Source organism: Onychostruthus taczanowskii, unplaced genomic scaffold (assembly GCF_017590055.1).
Source record: "Onychostruthus taczanowskii isolate IOZ18803 unplaced genomic scaffold, ASM1759005v1 scaffold5, whole genome shotgun sequence".
NCBI classification, from domain to species: domain Eukaryota; kingdom Metazoa; phylum Chordata; class Aves; order Passeriformes; family Passeridae; genus Onychostruthus; species Onychostruthus taczanowskii.
Genome location: NW_024502568.1, coordinates 4,117,008 through 4,133,168, shown reverse-complemented (window position 1 = coordinate 4,133,168; position 16,161 = coordinate 4,117,008). Strand labels below are relative to the sequence as shown.

At 35.5% G+C, this 16,161-nt stretch overlaps 1 protein-coding gene across 5 annotated transcripts in view; it reads right to left on the bottom strand.

Moving 5' to 3' along the window:
* The window catches only part of IDE (insulin degrading enzyme), a 54,587-nt gene that overhangs the window by 7,530 nt on the left and 30,896 nt on the right, over positions 1-16,161 (bottom strand). For 4 of the 5 annotated variants that reach the window (XM_041415935.1, XM_041415933.1, XM_041415936.1 and 1 more), the window contains 7 exons: positions 13,850-13,994; positions 11,159-11,269; positions 9,743-9,863; positions 8,131-8,222; positions 5,279-5,390; positions 3,972-4,139; positions 990-1,262 (listed from right to left, as the gene is read on the bottom strand). In XM_041415935.1, the coding sequence (XP_041271869.1) occupies positions 990-1,262; positions 3,972-4,139; positions 5,279-5,390; positions 8,131-8,222; positions 9,743-9,863; positions 11,159-11,269; positions 13,850-13,994 (1,022 nt within the window). Of the gene's footprint in view, positions 1-989; positions 1,263-3,971; positions 4,140-5,278; positions 5,391-8,130; positions 8,223-9,742; positions 9,864-11,158; positions 11,270-13,184; positions 13,330-13,849; positions 13,995-16,161 lie in introns of all 5 variants that reach the window. The other variant, XM_041415934.1, reaches the window with a different exon arrangement.

Below are 16,161 nucleotides of genomic sequence, written 5' to 3'. Positions count from 1 at the left end.
CACTTAGTAAGAAATTCCAGAGTGATACTATTGATCCAATTATGGTATAAACAGAAACACTTAAGGCTGAGAAAAACCACACTATTTCATCAGACACAAAAAAAAGTACTTGAAGTGGTAAGTTTCCATTCCACTTCTTATGCTCAGGCATGAAACTTTTCAGTAGCTCTCATTCTCTCTACACCAAGCTAGATGACAAGTCAAAACTCTTCATTATTAATCAGCTCAGTGAGTCATCGTGAAGCAAAAAGACTGTATTTGCTATCATGGAAAGCCAATATGGTACACATAAAGCAGAAAAGAAGTCACAGAATACAGAATGAGTTTTATGGAGGAAGCATATTATGCATGAAGACAGAAAATTAGAGCTGTGAATAAGAGTCGAGACATGAAACTGTCAGGAAAAACTGATGTGTACCTAAAATGATTTTTTTTTTAATGTTAGAAACTGTATTACTAATGTGTCTAACTGTATTAGTAATCTCAGTTTGGTTTTTTAAAAAATTGAAATACATTTTTTTTTAATTTGAAATAAAAAAGTATTTAAACAAATACAACTTTAATATTATGCAGGACCACACAGTAAATAAATTTCAGTCCATTTTCAGTAATAATACTAGAAGCTGGATCTGATTTGGTCTCCTACAAACCTATAACATTCAAAGCACCATAGATAAAAACAAACAAAGTGTTTCTTCAAATCCACCCTAAGCTGAGACAGACTGCATGTTAGTTAAGATATCTGCTGTTGCCTCTGTCAGCACTCCCTCAAAACATCTGCACAAGGCAAACAGAAGCAGGGTTCATATAAATGTGTGTACTGTCAGGAATGTCAGTGTGTATCTGACTGCACCACAGGGAAACTGACAGTAAATTATGTATAGGCTGTGTAGAAGTTTAAGTTGTTCCCAAATGAATATGACACTCAACAGTCACAAATGCAGCCAAACTAGAGCATTCAGTTTTGAAGGAGTTACCATTTGTCTTACCTCTATCAAAGTTATACTGCTGGGAAATGATTTCTCCCCAGTATTTAGCACACTCTGCAGACAGCTTCTTTGGTTTGTCTAGACGACGAATTGCTAAAGCTTGGATGTGTTTTTGGAAGGCCTCTTCTGTCATGTCTTCTATGCATTTCTCCATAGTTTTTAAGAATGCTTCCACTCTGCTCTCTAAATAGTGTGGTGGCTTTTCAGATTGGATAATAAATCGCAGTCCTTGGATGCCATTTGCCCGACGTGGGCCACTGAACACAATGTAACCTTGGCAAAACAAGAAGAGCCACAAATTAAAAGAAATCCTTTGTCACAGCGCTGCATTTGCCAAATGCAGCATGTTTGGCAAGAAGGCAATGCTAGGCTAACTTAATTCTGTGCTATAAATAAAATAATGTAGGTTTTCAAAATGTGACACTGTATTTTTTTAGAACATCTTTATTTCACTGAGGTCAATATCAATTTAGGGGAGGGGCAAGGGGGAGAAGAGGCACACTAAGACAAAACAAAAGCAATTCTGTCATTGGGATTGGGTTACCAGAAAATGAAGCTGTACTCTGGTGCTTCATTAGACTCAGTATTAGAAACTTACTATTTCTTCATAACATCCAATCTGAATTCTCTTTGCTGTAATGTAAGACCACTACTACCTATATTATCAGTTAGATAACAAGTATTATTCCCTTCCTTTTTGTTTCATGATTGTCTAATTTGAACAAATAATCTTTTCTTCAGTCTTCCTCTACCCTTTTAATAACAAATCTATCACATTTCAGTCTTTTAAATGCTGTTTTAGAGTTTTCTTATGGTTTCCTGATGCTCATGGCAAAACTGGTTACAGTATTTCAGAGTTTTTATCTGAACAATTTAGGAGTATTACTGTGAGCACATCTTGAAACTTCCATTTATATATCCCAGCATTTTACACAGCAGCATGACACTGCTGATTTACGTCCTACTTCTGATCCACTGTACCCTCCAGAGTTGTCCACAAAACTGCTACCTAGCCAGTTGCTTCCCGGCTTGTATCTGTGCCACTGGTTGTTCTGCCAAACTGTTCCTAACAAACTGCATCTTGTCTTCATTCAAGTCATGTTTCCAAAATGTCAAACTAATTTTAAATTCTAACTCTATCTTCCCACACATTTGCAGCCTCTCCCAAATTAGTATTATCTGAAGATTCAGTGAATACCCTCACTCTTCTATCATCCAGAATTCTAATGAATATAGTATGGAACACTGGATCACAGCAGAGCTCTGTAGAACACCATTTTCCAAATGAACTACTCTCTATTCTCCAGTCATGACCTTCCAAACTCCTGTACCCAAATGTGTAGCTCTTCCACCTAGGTACTTCAGTAACAGTCTCTCAGTTACCTTCAATGAATATAGAACTAGCTTGAAAATTTATTCCATTTTTTCCTGGAATTTGAATTAAACTGACTGATCTATAATATCCCTGCTTGTTTTCTTCCCTTTTTTAAAAAGAAACATGTAGCATTTAGCTGTGTCTATCTTTCCAATACCTTATCATCCACAAATTTTCCATTATAAGACTCTTAATTCCAGGATTTCCTAATTTCATTCTTTGGAATAGAATACAGAGTTCATCACACTTTGAACTTTTTTAAAGCTTCTAATTTAATCTGATTAATCTGTTATCTTTCTGTTCAAAAGTAAGACATGAACCTTATCCCCAGTATTTATTAAGTGAAAACTAAGTAAGCCATCCTGAATTTCCTGATGATTTGAACATTTTGATTTTAATGATTTGAACACTGTGATTTTTTTTTCCATCATTGCCAACTTTTCTTCCCCACTTTCTCATACTGCTTAACCATTTATTGAAAGAATTCTTGTTAATACTTCTACTTTAGCAAACTTTCAACTCTTTAACTTCTTTTTCCCTAAGCCCTCCCAGAAATGTTACTAACAATTCAATGAAATTTACTGGATTTTGATGGTATTTCTACTGTCTCCCCTCCTAAGTGTCACGAGCTCTATTATTTGGCAATTATGAAGTGCTGGACTGAACTGGTTCTTCCTCCCCTCTCTCTTTAGCTGTTACTTCCAACTTCTATACAAAACCTGCCACCAGCACATTTCAGAAACCTGTTAAATAACCTGGGTTCTATCCTATTTTCAGCCAGTATATAGGCAGTTGAAACTCCTGTGATGAATATTGTATGGCTGGTTCTGCCAGTTGCTCACAAAAAGCCTAATCTTGCCTGACATCCCTGGCAGACATCACACTGAAATATTTGTCTGTTTCTCACCTTTGGAAAACCTGCACTCCTCCTCACCAGTATTATAATCATGTGAGCTGTCATGCAAAGTCTCTCTCTGTCTTCTTACTCTGTTTGGAATAACCTCACCAGTTTGCAGCCTTACTGGCTCACGTAACAATTATTTGTACTTATTGGTGAATAGCTCTAGTCTTAAAAAGCCTGAAATATATTTAGGTTTTCACCAATACAGTAGCTTACCATTACCCACACAGCAGTATTTCTAAGACAGGGCTTACAATTTAAGAGTTGGACTCAGTGATCTTAGACATCTTTTCCAACTAAATGATTCTGTGATTCTATGATCATGAAGTGCAACTAGAAGGAGGGTCACAAGAAGGAAACATCAAACTACTGCTGATTCTTTAAGAAGATCTAGAAATTTAGGGGACTGATCCAATCTCCTTTTGATAAATTCTAACATGAAGTTTTCTGTACAGTGATCGCACTTTTTTGAGTTGGAGCTGATTTCAGATATTTCAAACATCTTAAAAATCATGCCTGCTTGTTCTTATTTTAGACTCTGTGCACAGCAGAATTTCTTTGAGTCATCAGCAGTTAAGATGATTTGCATTTACCACGTGTCCTTTAAACGGCATTCACCGAGCAGGGAGAGAACACCTCCTCAGGCCTGGTGTGAGCGCGTGACTGTGACAGCTGTGTGTACACGCGGCCGCTCCTGAGAACTCACCCAACTGCTCCTGCGTGCGCAGCGTGTTGAAGCACGGCTCCGAGATGATCTGGCAGAAGAGCTCCAAAAACATATTCTCAGAAGTACTCTGCATGTCTGTCTGGTAATATATTTCAATGCCACAGTTGTTATGAACCTCATTTCTCTGTTGATATACAAACCAACCTCCTAGAAGACAAAGTTAAAACACTGACGTTCATGAAAGTGTACATTCTGACGGTTCACAATTAAAAACATAATGGTCTAAGGTTTGTGGAATGGATTTATATAGTGGTTTAGTACTGTTAAAGCAGAATTTCCACTAAGAGCATACATTTCATAAGACAAGAAAAGAATGTATCATTTTACCACCAAAATGTTGCTGCTTGGAAATATTAGCAAGTAAATTGAAACTGGCTGCTTCTCTTCAAGCAAGTATTTTTGGAACCGCAGTGAAATTCTGCATTCGTTCTACTGTGTAAACAGTTTCTAAAGACAGTCTGCCAGAAATTATTATGAACATTAAAAATAATTCAGCATTTAATACCAACAACTTCTTTTGTATATGGCAGCTTCCACAGATCAGCTAGGGGGGATAATTTATCTTGTCTGTACAGCTACGTATGTCACCACTCCCAGCAATACCTGGAGCCTCCTTTTTATAAAAAAAAGGGTAATTTATCTTGTCTGTACAGCTACGTATGTCACCACTCCCAGCAATACCTTGAACCCCCTTTTTATAAAAAAAACCTTTTTTCACCATGCAAGTAAAAACATACAAATACCACAAGACCAAAAGAATTTGTGTAAGGAAAAAAAAAGTTATTTGTGTAAGAGCTTTTTGTTTTTGCAGAGAGTCATTACATGCAATTCTTAATGGTCAATTAATACTCAGAAATGCTCAAAGAATGGTGTTTACTCAAATGTATATACTCTGTGTAGCAGAGATTGGGACAGGGCTCTTATTTCCATAAATTATAACAAGTGACTTGGAACTGAAGTGCAGAATCCTTTGATCATAGAAGGGCTTTGGGTTGGCAGTCACCAAAAGACCATCCACATCATCCCAAGAAGTCCAATTTACATACACAAATTAAAAATGAAATCAAAGTAATTGTCAAGTATGCTAGAAAGGTCATGTATTAGTACATAAATTTACCAGTAAAGCCACACCCTATTTCTGAATTTTAAGTTTAGAATAACTTCAAGTAAATTTGGCTTCAAAACACACTCCTAGCAACACAGTAATATGCATTTTAAAATGTTGTGAGCAAGGAGAATCTCAATTTAATGTGCCTTAAATATTGTAAATCTATCATTTAACTTACTGTCAGGAAGCTGCACTTCTCTGTACCTCACTAGCTGACTGGGAAGGAGTGGCTTTGTATGAGCATGCTCAATGAGAGTGTCCTCAACCATCTGCATAATTCCTAATGCAGCCTGCAAAAGAAAACATAAGAGGACTTTTAATGATCATTAGTTATTCTGCATTTCACAGCAGCATCAGACTTTCCAATTACTGATGGTGCTGTGAGAGAAAAGAAAAAAAATCAGAAATAGAAAGTAGGGATACTGTAATTCAATACAAATACAGTAGAAGTAGATGAGAGGAAGTGGGAGTGTGGAGGGTGAGAGTTTTTTTTGTGTCTTCTTTATGTTTAAATTGTCTACATGTTTAACTACTCCTATTTCTCCCCAGTGCTTCTGAAATTAAAGCTCATTTTCCCTCCACCACTTGATGTGCTCATCATTCAAAGTGAAAATGAGGTATCTCAAATGTCTGAGAGCAAATGGCATTTCAGTAGATGAAAATTTTAAGAAAACAAATGGTTAAGGTCCAGGATGCATTTCATTGATTTGTTGGTGGTGTTAAGACTCATTACCCAAATACTTTATTTGATGTCCCCAGTGCTTCTGAAATTAAAGCTCAGTGGGGTGGGTTTTCTTCATTTTCCCTCCACCACTTGATGTGCTCATCATTCAAAGCGAAAATGAGGTATCTCAAATGTATGTCTGAGAGCAAGTGGCATTTCAGTAGATGAAAATTTTAAGAAAACAAATGGTGAAGGTCCAGGATGCATTTCATTGAATTGTTGGTGGTGTTAAGACTCATTACCCAAATACTTTATTTGATGGATTACAGTAAGAATTTAAAAGAAATATATAAAGAGTGAAAAAAATCCAAAGGCATTATTTTCATTCAAGGATTCAACCTCAATAGCTTAATTTCTTAAGGGTTATGTGCTTTTGTAGCCTGCACTCTGGAAATTACAGGAATTTGCTAAAGTAAAAGTGGCATTTCAGTAGATGAAAATTTTAAGAAAACAAATGGTGAAGGTCCAGGATGCATTTCATTGACTTGTTGGTGGTGTTAAGACTCATTGCCCAAACACTTCATCTGATTGATTACAGTAAGAATTTAAAAGAAATATATAAAGAGAGAAAAAAAATCCAAAATCATTACTTTCATTCAAGGATTCAACCTTAATTTCTTAAGGGTTATGTGTTTTTGTAGCCTGCACACTGGAAATTACAGGAACTTGCTAAAGTAGTTTTGGCTGAAAGCTAAAATCTCTCATTCTGCATTGCCATAAACTCACAACACAAGTGATTTCACAAAAAACATGCAAAAGGTTTGAAAACTTAATAAACATACACCCTTACCAACACTTCCAAAACCCCCATGCAGTACCAAAGACAAAAAGATTGAGGTATAAAAACAAGAGTCTAAAAAGTTAGATAAAAAGACTATTTATTCTTTCAGTCAAGTCATCACATTAAAATATTGACGAAAGGACTGCTCAGACAGAGTTCTGAACTTTTCATCCACTTACAGCAAATAAATAAAAGAAATTTTCAATAAACCCAAGTATCAGAATGAAATTAAAGAAAAAAAATAGGAATTTCAAGCAGCTAGATAAATCTAATTTTTCAAGTCCAGATTCACTGAAAAATTTTTTCAAGATTGAAAGGTGTCACAAGATAATGTAAATTTTGGTTTATTTTAGTTGGAAAAAATTCTTAGGTCCAGGTTAAAATTGCAGAGTTTTATCAGTGATTATCACATCATGGGTAGTGAAGGACAGACAACTTACTCTGGTTTCTGTTCAGGGAGGTTTGCAGAAAAATTCTAAACATTACATGGCTATGGGTATAGCAGGACATCCTTCCCAGTTCTTTAGCTGTAGGACTTTTGATAGCCACCCATTATGCCAAGGAAAGAAGACACTTCTCTGACATGACTGCATCATCATGGAAATCTAAAAAATTCTGGGCATTCAGTTCTATTTCCAGAGGCAATTGACTTTCATATACAAATATGTAAGAAACAAGGAAGGAAAACCAGACTATTTTTATATTTCTCTGCAAGAAGAGTACTCTATAAAAATTTTTTAACAAGTACTTTAGAGACATTCTTGACAAAGAAAAGTTTGTCTCTCCAAGCTATTAGCTCCTTCCTTATTTTTTTTCCCTCTTTACAAATTAACTTTCTCCTCCATACTTTCGGCAGTCACGAGCAGTGTCTATAACAGCTCTTGCTACTAAACTATCCCAGAGCTGTTCTAACACAAATATTGTAAACGAGCCTTATGACAAAAGAACGCAAAAACACACAAAAAAAGTACTCACATTTGTATTGGTACATATATTAAAGTATTTCTCATGACTTTATATGCAAATACAAAGTGTTACTATTTTAAAGGAAGATAAAACAAATGTTTTTTGAGTTTTACTCCCCTGAGAGCTGACACTTGGCTTTTTCATGCTCCGCCATTCCTGTTTAGCTATGTGCAAACTGCTTAATTTGGAAGGATAGTGGATTCTTAAAACTTTGCTAGTTATTCTGAAGGTTTCCAGTGGAAAAAAGCAAGATCTGTAGCACGTTGTTCTTCTACAGCTTGATCACAGTAACGACATGCAACACAGACTTTCAAATACACAGATGCTAAGTTGTTTTTATTAAATTTCCAAGAGCAATATAGAGGCAGCACTTAGCCTAATAAACCTGAAGTGGAAAAAATTACACTCTGATACTCCTATAAAGATAAAAAAGTACAAAGCTGAATTATGAAATGACATTTGGCATAACTGCTTCAAGATCTGCAAAGATTAAACTAGTGCTCCATTTTTATGCTGCTTTTAAATAAAAAACGTTTTATGAAGAAAGTATCAAACCAACCTGTTTTGTTATATTGCCATGGAGAAGAGCTTCAATGTGTAACCGTGACAACAGCTGTGCTATGAAGGCCTTGAGACGGGGAAGGGTGACATCTACAATACATATTTAGACAGTTAAATCACTCAAATGCATTTTTAAATTATGAAGGACCTAGGCCTAAATCATCATTAGATACAGTGCATTTCTCAGAGAGAAATCTGTCATTACGAAGAAGTGAAATCTCTCCTTAAAAATGCAACACTGGAATGCTTCCAGGTCTAAATAGCAGCACTCATCATATAGTTTATTTCACTTAGAATTCACATGCTGTCTTGACCCAGATTCAAAAAAAAAAAAAAAAAAAAAGAGTAAAAAAAAGCTGTCTTTCCAATCATGCTGAACAAACACTCATTCTCCAGAGAACACACTTGCAATCATTCAGGTGGTGTTCCAAGGAAAAGCCTTAGTTATTTACTAAACAAGCACCATGTAGTTTATAATGCTCAAGAAAGACTCTATGCATTAACCATCCAGACTAAAAAAAGAGCCTCAACTCAAATATAGTATTTTGATATTAACTTTGGAACAAAGGGCATACAAGAAAAATACTTCGGCAATATATCCTAAAGGACACATGCACAACACATACACACACATTCTATCCAGCCTGCCCTTGCCAAGCAGTTTTCATATACAGTGCAAAATGTAGTTTAGCATATAGAATCAATGGAGTAAGAGGAAGGATGGTTGGATGAGGTATTCATGGCAATGTGTTCTGAATCAAACCCCTCAAATAAATACAAAAGCCTGGTATTCTTCTTGAAAAGAATGTCGGTGTATTCCAAGAAGATATTACAGGACATCTTACAGACTGTCCCAGGAGCAGCCTTTTAATATGACACAGTAAAATACAGGTTGGGAGAAGTTCTTCAGCTATTGCTACAAACATAGAATTACCACAGAATGGCGTGGGTTGAAAGGGACCTTAAAGATCATCTAGCTCTGACACCCCTGCCACTGGCAGGGACAACGTCCACTAGGCTCATTGCTCAGGATCCCACTCCATCTGGACTAGAAAAATCACTTAAATCTCTTAATTAAAAATTTCTTCTTCCTTCAAATATACTGGAACACCTACCTTGTGTTAAGAGTCACAATGTTCTTTATTATTGTTGTCATTATCTACAGAAAGTACTTTTTTTTTTCTTTATTAGCTACAGCTCTTTATTATCTACAGAAACATAAGCTAGGATTCCCTGATCATAGAAAAAACAAAACAGTTTGCACATTGGGAGGTACAATGCAGATACAGTCCTGCGTGCCTGTAAGATGTAACCTAGAGCCAAATGACTTTACCAATGTTGATTAAGTACTGGATTCACCATATCCAGGTTCATGTACCCCCAAAGTCAGTAAAGTTTTGCCTGAACTTTTATCTGCAGGTTTTGCCATTTGAGGCCTTTCCCATGAGCTACTCTACTTTCTTGAAACTGGAGGGCAAGAGCAGCATGGCCAGCATCAGCTCAGGCCTGGCACTGCAGGGGCTCCGCTTGAATAGTGAGCAGAGCACAAAACAGGTATCCTCAATAGTTAAGTAACATAAGGAAAAAATAATAAAGTGGCAGAACATTACCATCTAGAGCTTCCTTTAATTCATCCTTGGTCCAAGCAACTTCAGTCATCAGGAGTCGAAGATAATACATTGCATGCTGGTGAGGCTGTTCAGCCCTGAAGTTGTTGAGTGATCTCATGTACTAAACCAAAAAATCAGGTTCAAGTTAGAAATTCAGAAATAGAATTCTAAACATATTAACACTGTACTCTCAACTTTGTATCAAAAAGATACAGTTCAGATATTGAGAACATTCCCTTGCTTGTTACAACTCTTAAAAAAATCCTGTTACATCACTTTAGTAATAATGCAGGTTTCTGAACCTTTGGATTAAGCAGAAAACATTAAAATGGCTGAAATGTGCATGAAATCAAACTTGTCCATAAAATTAATGCCTATAAATTAATTTATCACAGTAAAAAAGAATTTAGATCAAATTTCCTGGGTAGTTGTTCTACCCAGGAAATTCGCCTTCTGTGACGACTGACCAGGGGTGGGGGAGCACTGCTAATAGAAAATGTATTTTTCTTCCTGTCACCTACTTTGCCTGACTTGTTTAGACAAAATCTGGAGGATCTGGAAAGTTCTCTGCATGTTTTGCATGGATAAAGGGCGTATGAGAGAAGAACCAGAGAGCTTCTGCAAAAAAAGTCCTTTCTAGTCCAGCTGCACTTTTACAAAATAAGCAAAACCTTCTTCTTCTGCCAGACAAACTGGAAAGTGCAAACTAATAGTTTTGACAAGCTGCAAGCATTTCCAGTGCAGGAAAAAAGTAACTCATTTCAGGGCACGAGTGACCAATAGCTTGCCTCAGGTTGCTGAGGACGCATCCTTCTGTCTGCTGCAAGCAGAAGCCAGAAGTTGGTATCTCCTTTATCTGTTTGGCATAAACATGGGAGAAAACTGTGATCTCTCCAGCTGATGTAATTTCTAGAAATCAGCATGTACTAAACCAGGTGGTTACCTTCGCACCAAAGGATCAAGGCCCAGAAGACAAGAAAAATCTAGAGAAAAGAAATGTTGCAAACTTTTTCAACACTTCCTTTCTCCCCTTCACCTATTTACCACTTCTTTTATGCCTAGGTCCTACTGCAGCCTTTCCAAACTGCAAAACAGGATTTAAAGCTAAGATTTTTCCCCTCCATCCCCCTACTTAGATTTCTACTCCTACCAGAGCAAGCTGTGCTTCCTTGATACATCTGACTAAGAAAGACTGACTAAAAAAAGATTCCAGGACCAGTTATTTTTAACCAAAGAATGTTACATACAGAACTCCAAGAAGCTCACAGGCACAAAAAAAAAAAAAAGTCATTTGAAGTCCCACTAATGCAGAATTTCACTCCCTATTTCCAAAGATTGTCAGCCCTCGGATCTCCTATCAGGTCAATGCATTCAATTTTCAATTACTCCAAAATGTGAATTTCTCATGTAGCTTACCGCTTCCTTGATAATTTCAAATCGCTTTTCATCGATCTCAAAAGTAGCCATTTTCTCAATGATCTTCTTGAGCAAGATATGTTGCTTGTCGTTATAACCTTTTACAGAGAGCTACGGAAAAAGTGCATAAGTTGCTTTAAATGTGGAAGATAAAAGAAGAAAACCGTTACCAAGTCTTGTACAATCCATGAGCAATGCACTTTTCAATACTTACGCTAAATTCACCGTTACGGAACACTGGATCATTCTTAAGTTAAATCCCTTTATCCATTAAGAGGTAACTAACTGACAAATACAATATTGTGTATTTGCACAGGAGCTCTAAATGCACAGAATTAATGTAATTTCCTGTTGGTGTAAGTAAACTGTACTCAGAATACAGATTTTTAATGATTACAGAGTTGAGTCTTGGAGTACTGAAATGGTTTTAATCTAGGTTTCTCACTTTAGTAATGAAGTCTGGATTCACAATTTTCTAAAATACTCTCTCCAATTCACTTTAACCCTTGGTTCACATCTACGTTGTCGATCAAAGAATATTTAAGGGGAAGTAAGCAATACTACAAAAAAGAGGTGCTATAAACAGCAGCACATTTTATAACCAGGATGCTGCTGAGCTGAAACATCATCCTGGAATTGTAATGACACATTGATCTGATCATACATATTTTTGAAAGTATAAATAAAATAGACTTGCTCATTTAAAAAATAAAACTTAAAAATTACTGTTATGATTTCATCAAGCTACAGAAAATTTCTCTAGCAAAAAGGCATTAAAAGGCATTTTTTCCAAGGAAAAACTTCAAAATTTGGTGTATTGAACCAGGAATTTGATTGGATTTGTGCAGTTTAATTAGGATTAAAACTAAACTTTAGAACACAAACCAACATATAGAATTCCTGCTTTTCAGTAGGAAGAATTTTTTTGTTCTGTAGTTGCTGAAGCATAGCTGAACAATGAATTTGAAGAAAAAGTTATCATAAATAGATTCATGACAAAGGCTGGTCTCCTAAATTAGCACAGGAACCCAAAGAGCTCAACAATCACCACGGGTCGCTCAAAGCATCAGTATAGTCATTAGTAAGTTACACTTATTAATTATGAAACTTCTTACAATATGGAAAATAATATTACAAGTTCTCAAATAATATTTAAAATAACTGTGACTAAAAATTAAGAAAATTACACACTTTTTTAAAAAGGAATTAACCCTGGTCATAGAAACATCAGCAAGCTTTGAAACTGAGGACAACCTAATGATTGCAGTAAGTCAGGTGAATGCAACAAGAAAATTGTATTTGCACTTGATTTTTTAAAAATGCAGCACTCTCTCATATAGAAAATGTAAAGACAATATACAGTACATTCTTCTACTAAAATACTTTGGAAAATAACACTTCTACAGGAAATTTCAAAACACATTCTGGCATATAAGGATGGTTAACAAAAGCTTTTAACCAAACTTCAAGAGAGATAAAATCTCCTATCATAAATCTCATAGGAGAAGCTGAATAAGCAATAATAATTTATCATAATACCAATATTTATCAAGTACTGTCAATGCTTTATAATAGATTATAAAACATGATAAGAACAAAAGGAAAAGCCATAAATATCCAGCATTGCATTCTAATGAACACATGCACAATCCATCTCCACAGCTCACTGCAGTAGAATTAGAAAATTATAACAAAATCTGTAAAGCTGAGGATTCATTCAACAGAAAAGTTAATATTTTTATACAGAAACCAGCAATACTACTTTCCAGATTATCATGCAAGCAAGTAAAAATGTGAACCAGAATGCAACAATTGCACTACACACATGTTCACAAGACACTGCAATCTTAAACAGGTCACTCAGTACTGATTAAAATACAGTCTTGCATTGCCTTTAATTCATGAGATATATGCAAGGAAAAAAACCATTAACCATCTCATTTAGAAATGCAGAAGTCCAATGTTTTCTCCAAGCTCAACAACTCCCAAGCTGTTTCATTTCCTCCTGCGTTCTTTTCTTACTTACAAGTATTGCATTCATTCCTGATGCAATGCCATAGACCAAACCTGAGAGGCGTGCTGCATATGTATACTCTTTTAAATCATCCTTCAATAACCTGATAAACAGGTATGTCATGTTGCAATGGAGAGGATCAGCATAAATGTAGCGACTAACAAAAAGAAAAACAAAAGAAATGCTTTGATACCTCAAGCAGTGACAAGGTAATGGATGAAGAAACATGACTGAAGAGTATGTATATGCAGCCTCATGATCAGTAGTTCTTGAACAGGAAAGCAGAAGTATACTATTTATTTAATAGCATGAAAAGGGGTCTTTTACCCCATCAGTCAGAAAGTTTTTAGTAGATATCTGACCAACAAATATGTAAGCTTGGATTAGGGTTGTGGGTTTTTTTAATGGAGGAAGAAATCTTACAAACTAATTAATTTCATGAATGATATAGAAATAAAGAAGAAAATTTGCTTAATGTGAACTAAAAGACTGTTGAAGACTTTTAACAAAATTCAACTTAAAATTCAAATCAAAGAAAGGATGGCTAATAACCAAGATCAAAAGGACTAACAGCCTTTATTTTTTATTTAAAAGTCCTTCCATCAAATCAATATAAAAATGTTGATGAGTGGAAGTAGTTTTAAGGCTCTAAGCTTTTCCTTGACTTGAGTACTTACATACATCCCATAGATGGTATTTTGGAGATCATAGTTCAAGCCAGCTAGTTCTGCTGCATATGCATACTCGTTGAGGGAGTCTTTGAGTAGTTCAAGGTACAAATAGGCCATGTTACAATGCAAGGGATCCACGTAAGCAAATGGGCTGGAAGAAAATGTTGAAAGTAAAATACGCAGTTTAAAATTATTTATTTGTTTCTTTTGGCCTTTTCAGTTTCATCTGAAGGAAACAGTATTTGCTGTGTTTTTATGCTGATGGATCCCATTCTGAAGGACTCCTATTTCGAAGCCAAATATGAACACATCTGAAAAGTGTTACTTAGCTTGCATATGGTTTGATGACTAAATATACTCAAGATCCCAGAGATATTCTATTTATGCTCATAAATCAAGACATGTTTTATTTACTTGGCAGCACAGTCAGAATTCACCAGGAGTAAAAGAAACAAAATATACCAACATAATTTAACAGACCAAAATGAAAGTCCATGTACTGAACATTAATTAATTAATACTCATACACTATCAGTTTCTATTACAAAAATTAGGAGATCAACAATTTTTGGTATGACAACATGCAGTACATGCCAAGGTCAGCTCAGGAGATAAGTCTGTGTACCCACTTTCTTACTGCTGTAACTTTTTACATTATTTTTATAATGGCAACTCTCCAAAACCTACTGCTGCATTAGGAGCACATGATCACACACAACACTCTTGTAAATTTCTCAATAAGAGAAATGCAACTCAAAGACTGAAGTCATGCTTCAACCCTGCTAATTGTTAAATACCTGTCTGTTTTAAAGATTTGAGAAGACAAGTTATTTGTACTATATGTATTGGTAAAATCTCTGAAGCGTATGTAAATTCATTACCAATGTCACAGATCACCAGTATCTGAAGCATTTGCTGTCAGGATATGGCTTACAATTAAAACCTGAGTTTTTCCTGAAGCAGTCAGATATTCAGGCCATTACATGTGTTTACACCCATACAGCAGGGTATTTCAATGTGTATATCAACACTTGTGTAGTAAAACAAGACCACAACACACAAACTGATAACTAAAACACATGGCAACGATATTTTTAAGAAGATTCTTCATAGCTTTGAACTTATCTGTTTTAGGTTAAGAAAAGGAAGCACAGGAAGATATTTTAACAAACTAAATTGATTATTTCAAATGTATCTATTTGAGAAGCAGAGCCTGCTATAGTCTGAAATCCTAGCCCAGATTAAACAAACAGGTCAAACAGTAAAAAAGACAAAAGAACTGGTATTTGCACTTCTCCCTACAATGAGAATTTCCCAAAACTGAGCAAATTCAATATGCCAAATGATATAAATCAAATTACTATTGAATTTTTTAATTAAGATTCAAAGTGAGATGTAGGTCAATCCTACAAACCTTCCTCCAGACTCATTAAATTCTTTCCCATTTTGATACTAGAATACAGACTTAATCAGTCTGAGTGATTACTATGTCTGTATCAGTTTTAAACTGTGCATTCTCACTTAGCTAGCAAAGGCCAACTGGGAATTTTGAACAAAATCACAACTACTAGATCATTAATCCTCAAGTGAAAAATAACAGAAAACAATTATTACAACACTGTTCTGGGAGTTGCTTCCTATTATTGACAGTTTTGTAAACAAAAGCTTATTTCTAGTTTACCTTTTCTTACTGGACTCAAAGAAGTAGAACAACTCAATCACTAATGGTGCATTTAAAAAACCAAACCCATAAAGTCTAGTCCTTTCCCCTTTCAAACAGCTGTAAGTGACAGAGCTGGAATCAACACGGAAATGCTGAGTTTCAAAGCATCACCACATTACATGGTTGTTTTACTTCCTTTTAAAAAAGGATACTTTTTGATTTTTTAAGTTGCAATTCTTGCAATTTAAGCAATAATGCAAAAGCTTATGACCCTCTTTTAGACTAGGCAGTTAAGTCAGATGTTTTTACCGTGATGTTTCTTTAACACAAGGATGCCTGTAAGGATTTTCAGTTTTGGAACGAGGTGACTTCAAGAGGTTCATACAGATATTGTTCCTGTGCAGTTTGTATATTTAAGGGAGAAACCAACCTCATCAACTTCCTCTTAATTTATCAAAACAGCAATTGCTGCTACAACATCTGGACCAGGATTCTTTCTATGCTTTATGTTGATCAGGGTTGCAGGCAGAAGAAATCCTCCTAGTTTTTTTATCATACTGAAGCAGTCTGCAGTGCAAACAAATCCACTACAAGGCAGCAGAGGCTTCATATTCTGATCTAGAACTGAGGCTTAGACTTTTTATTAAAATCTATG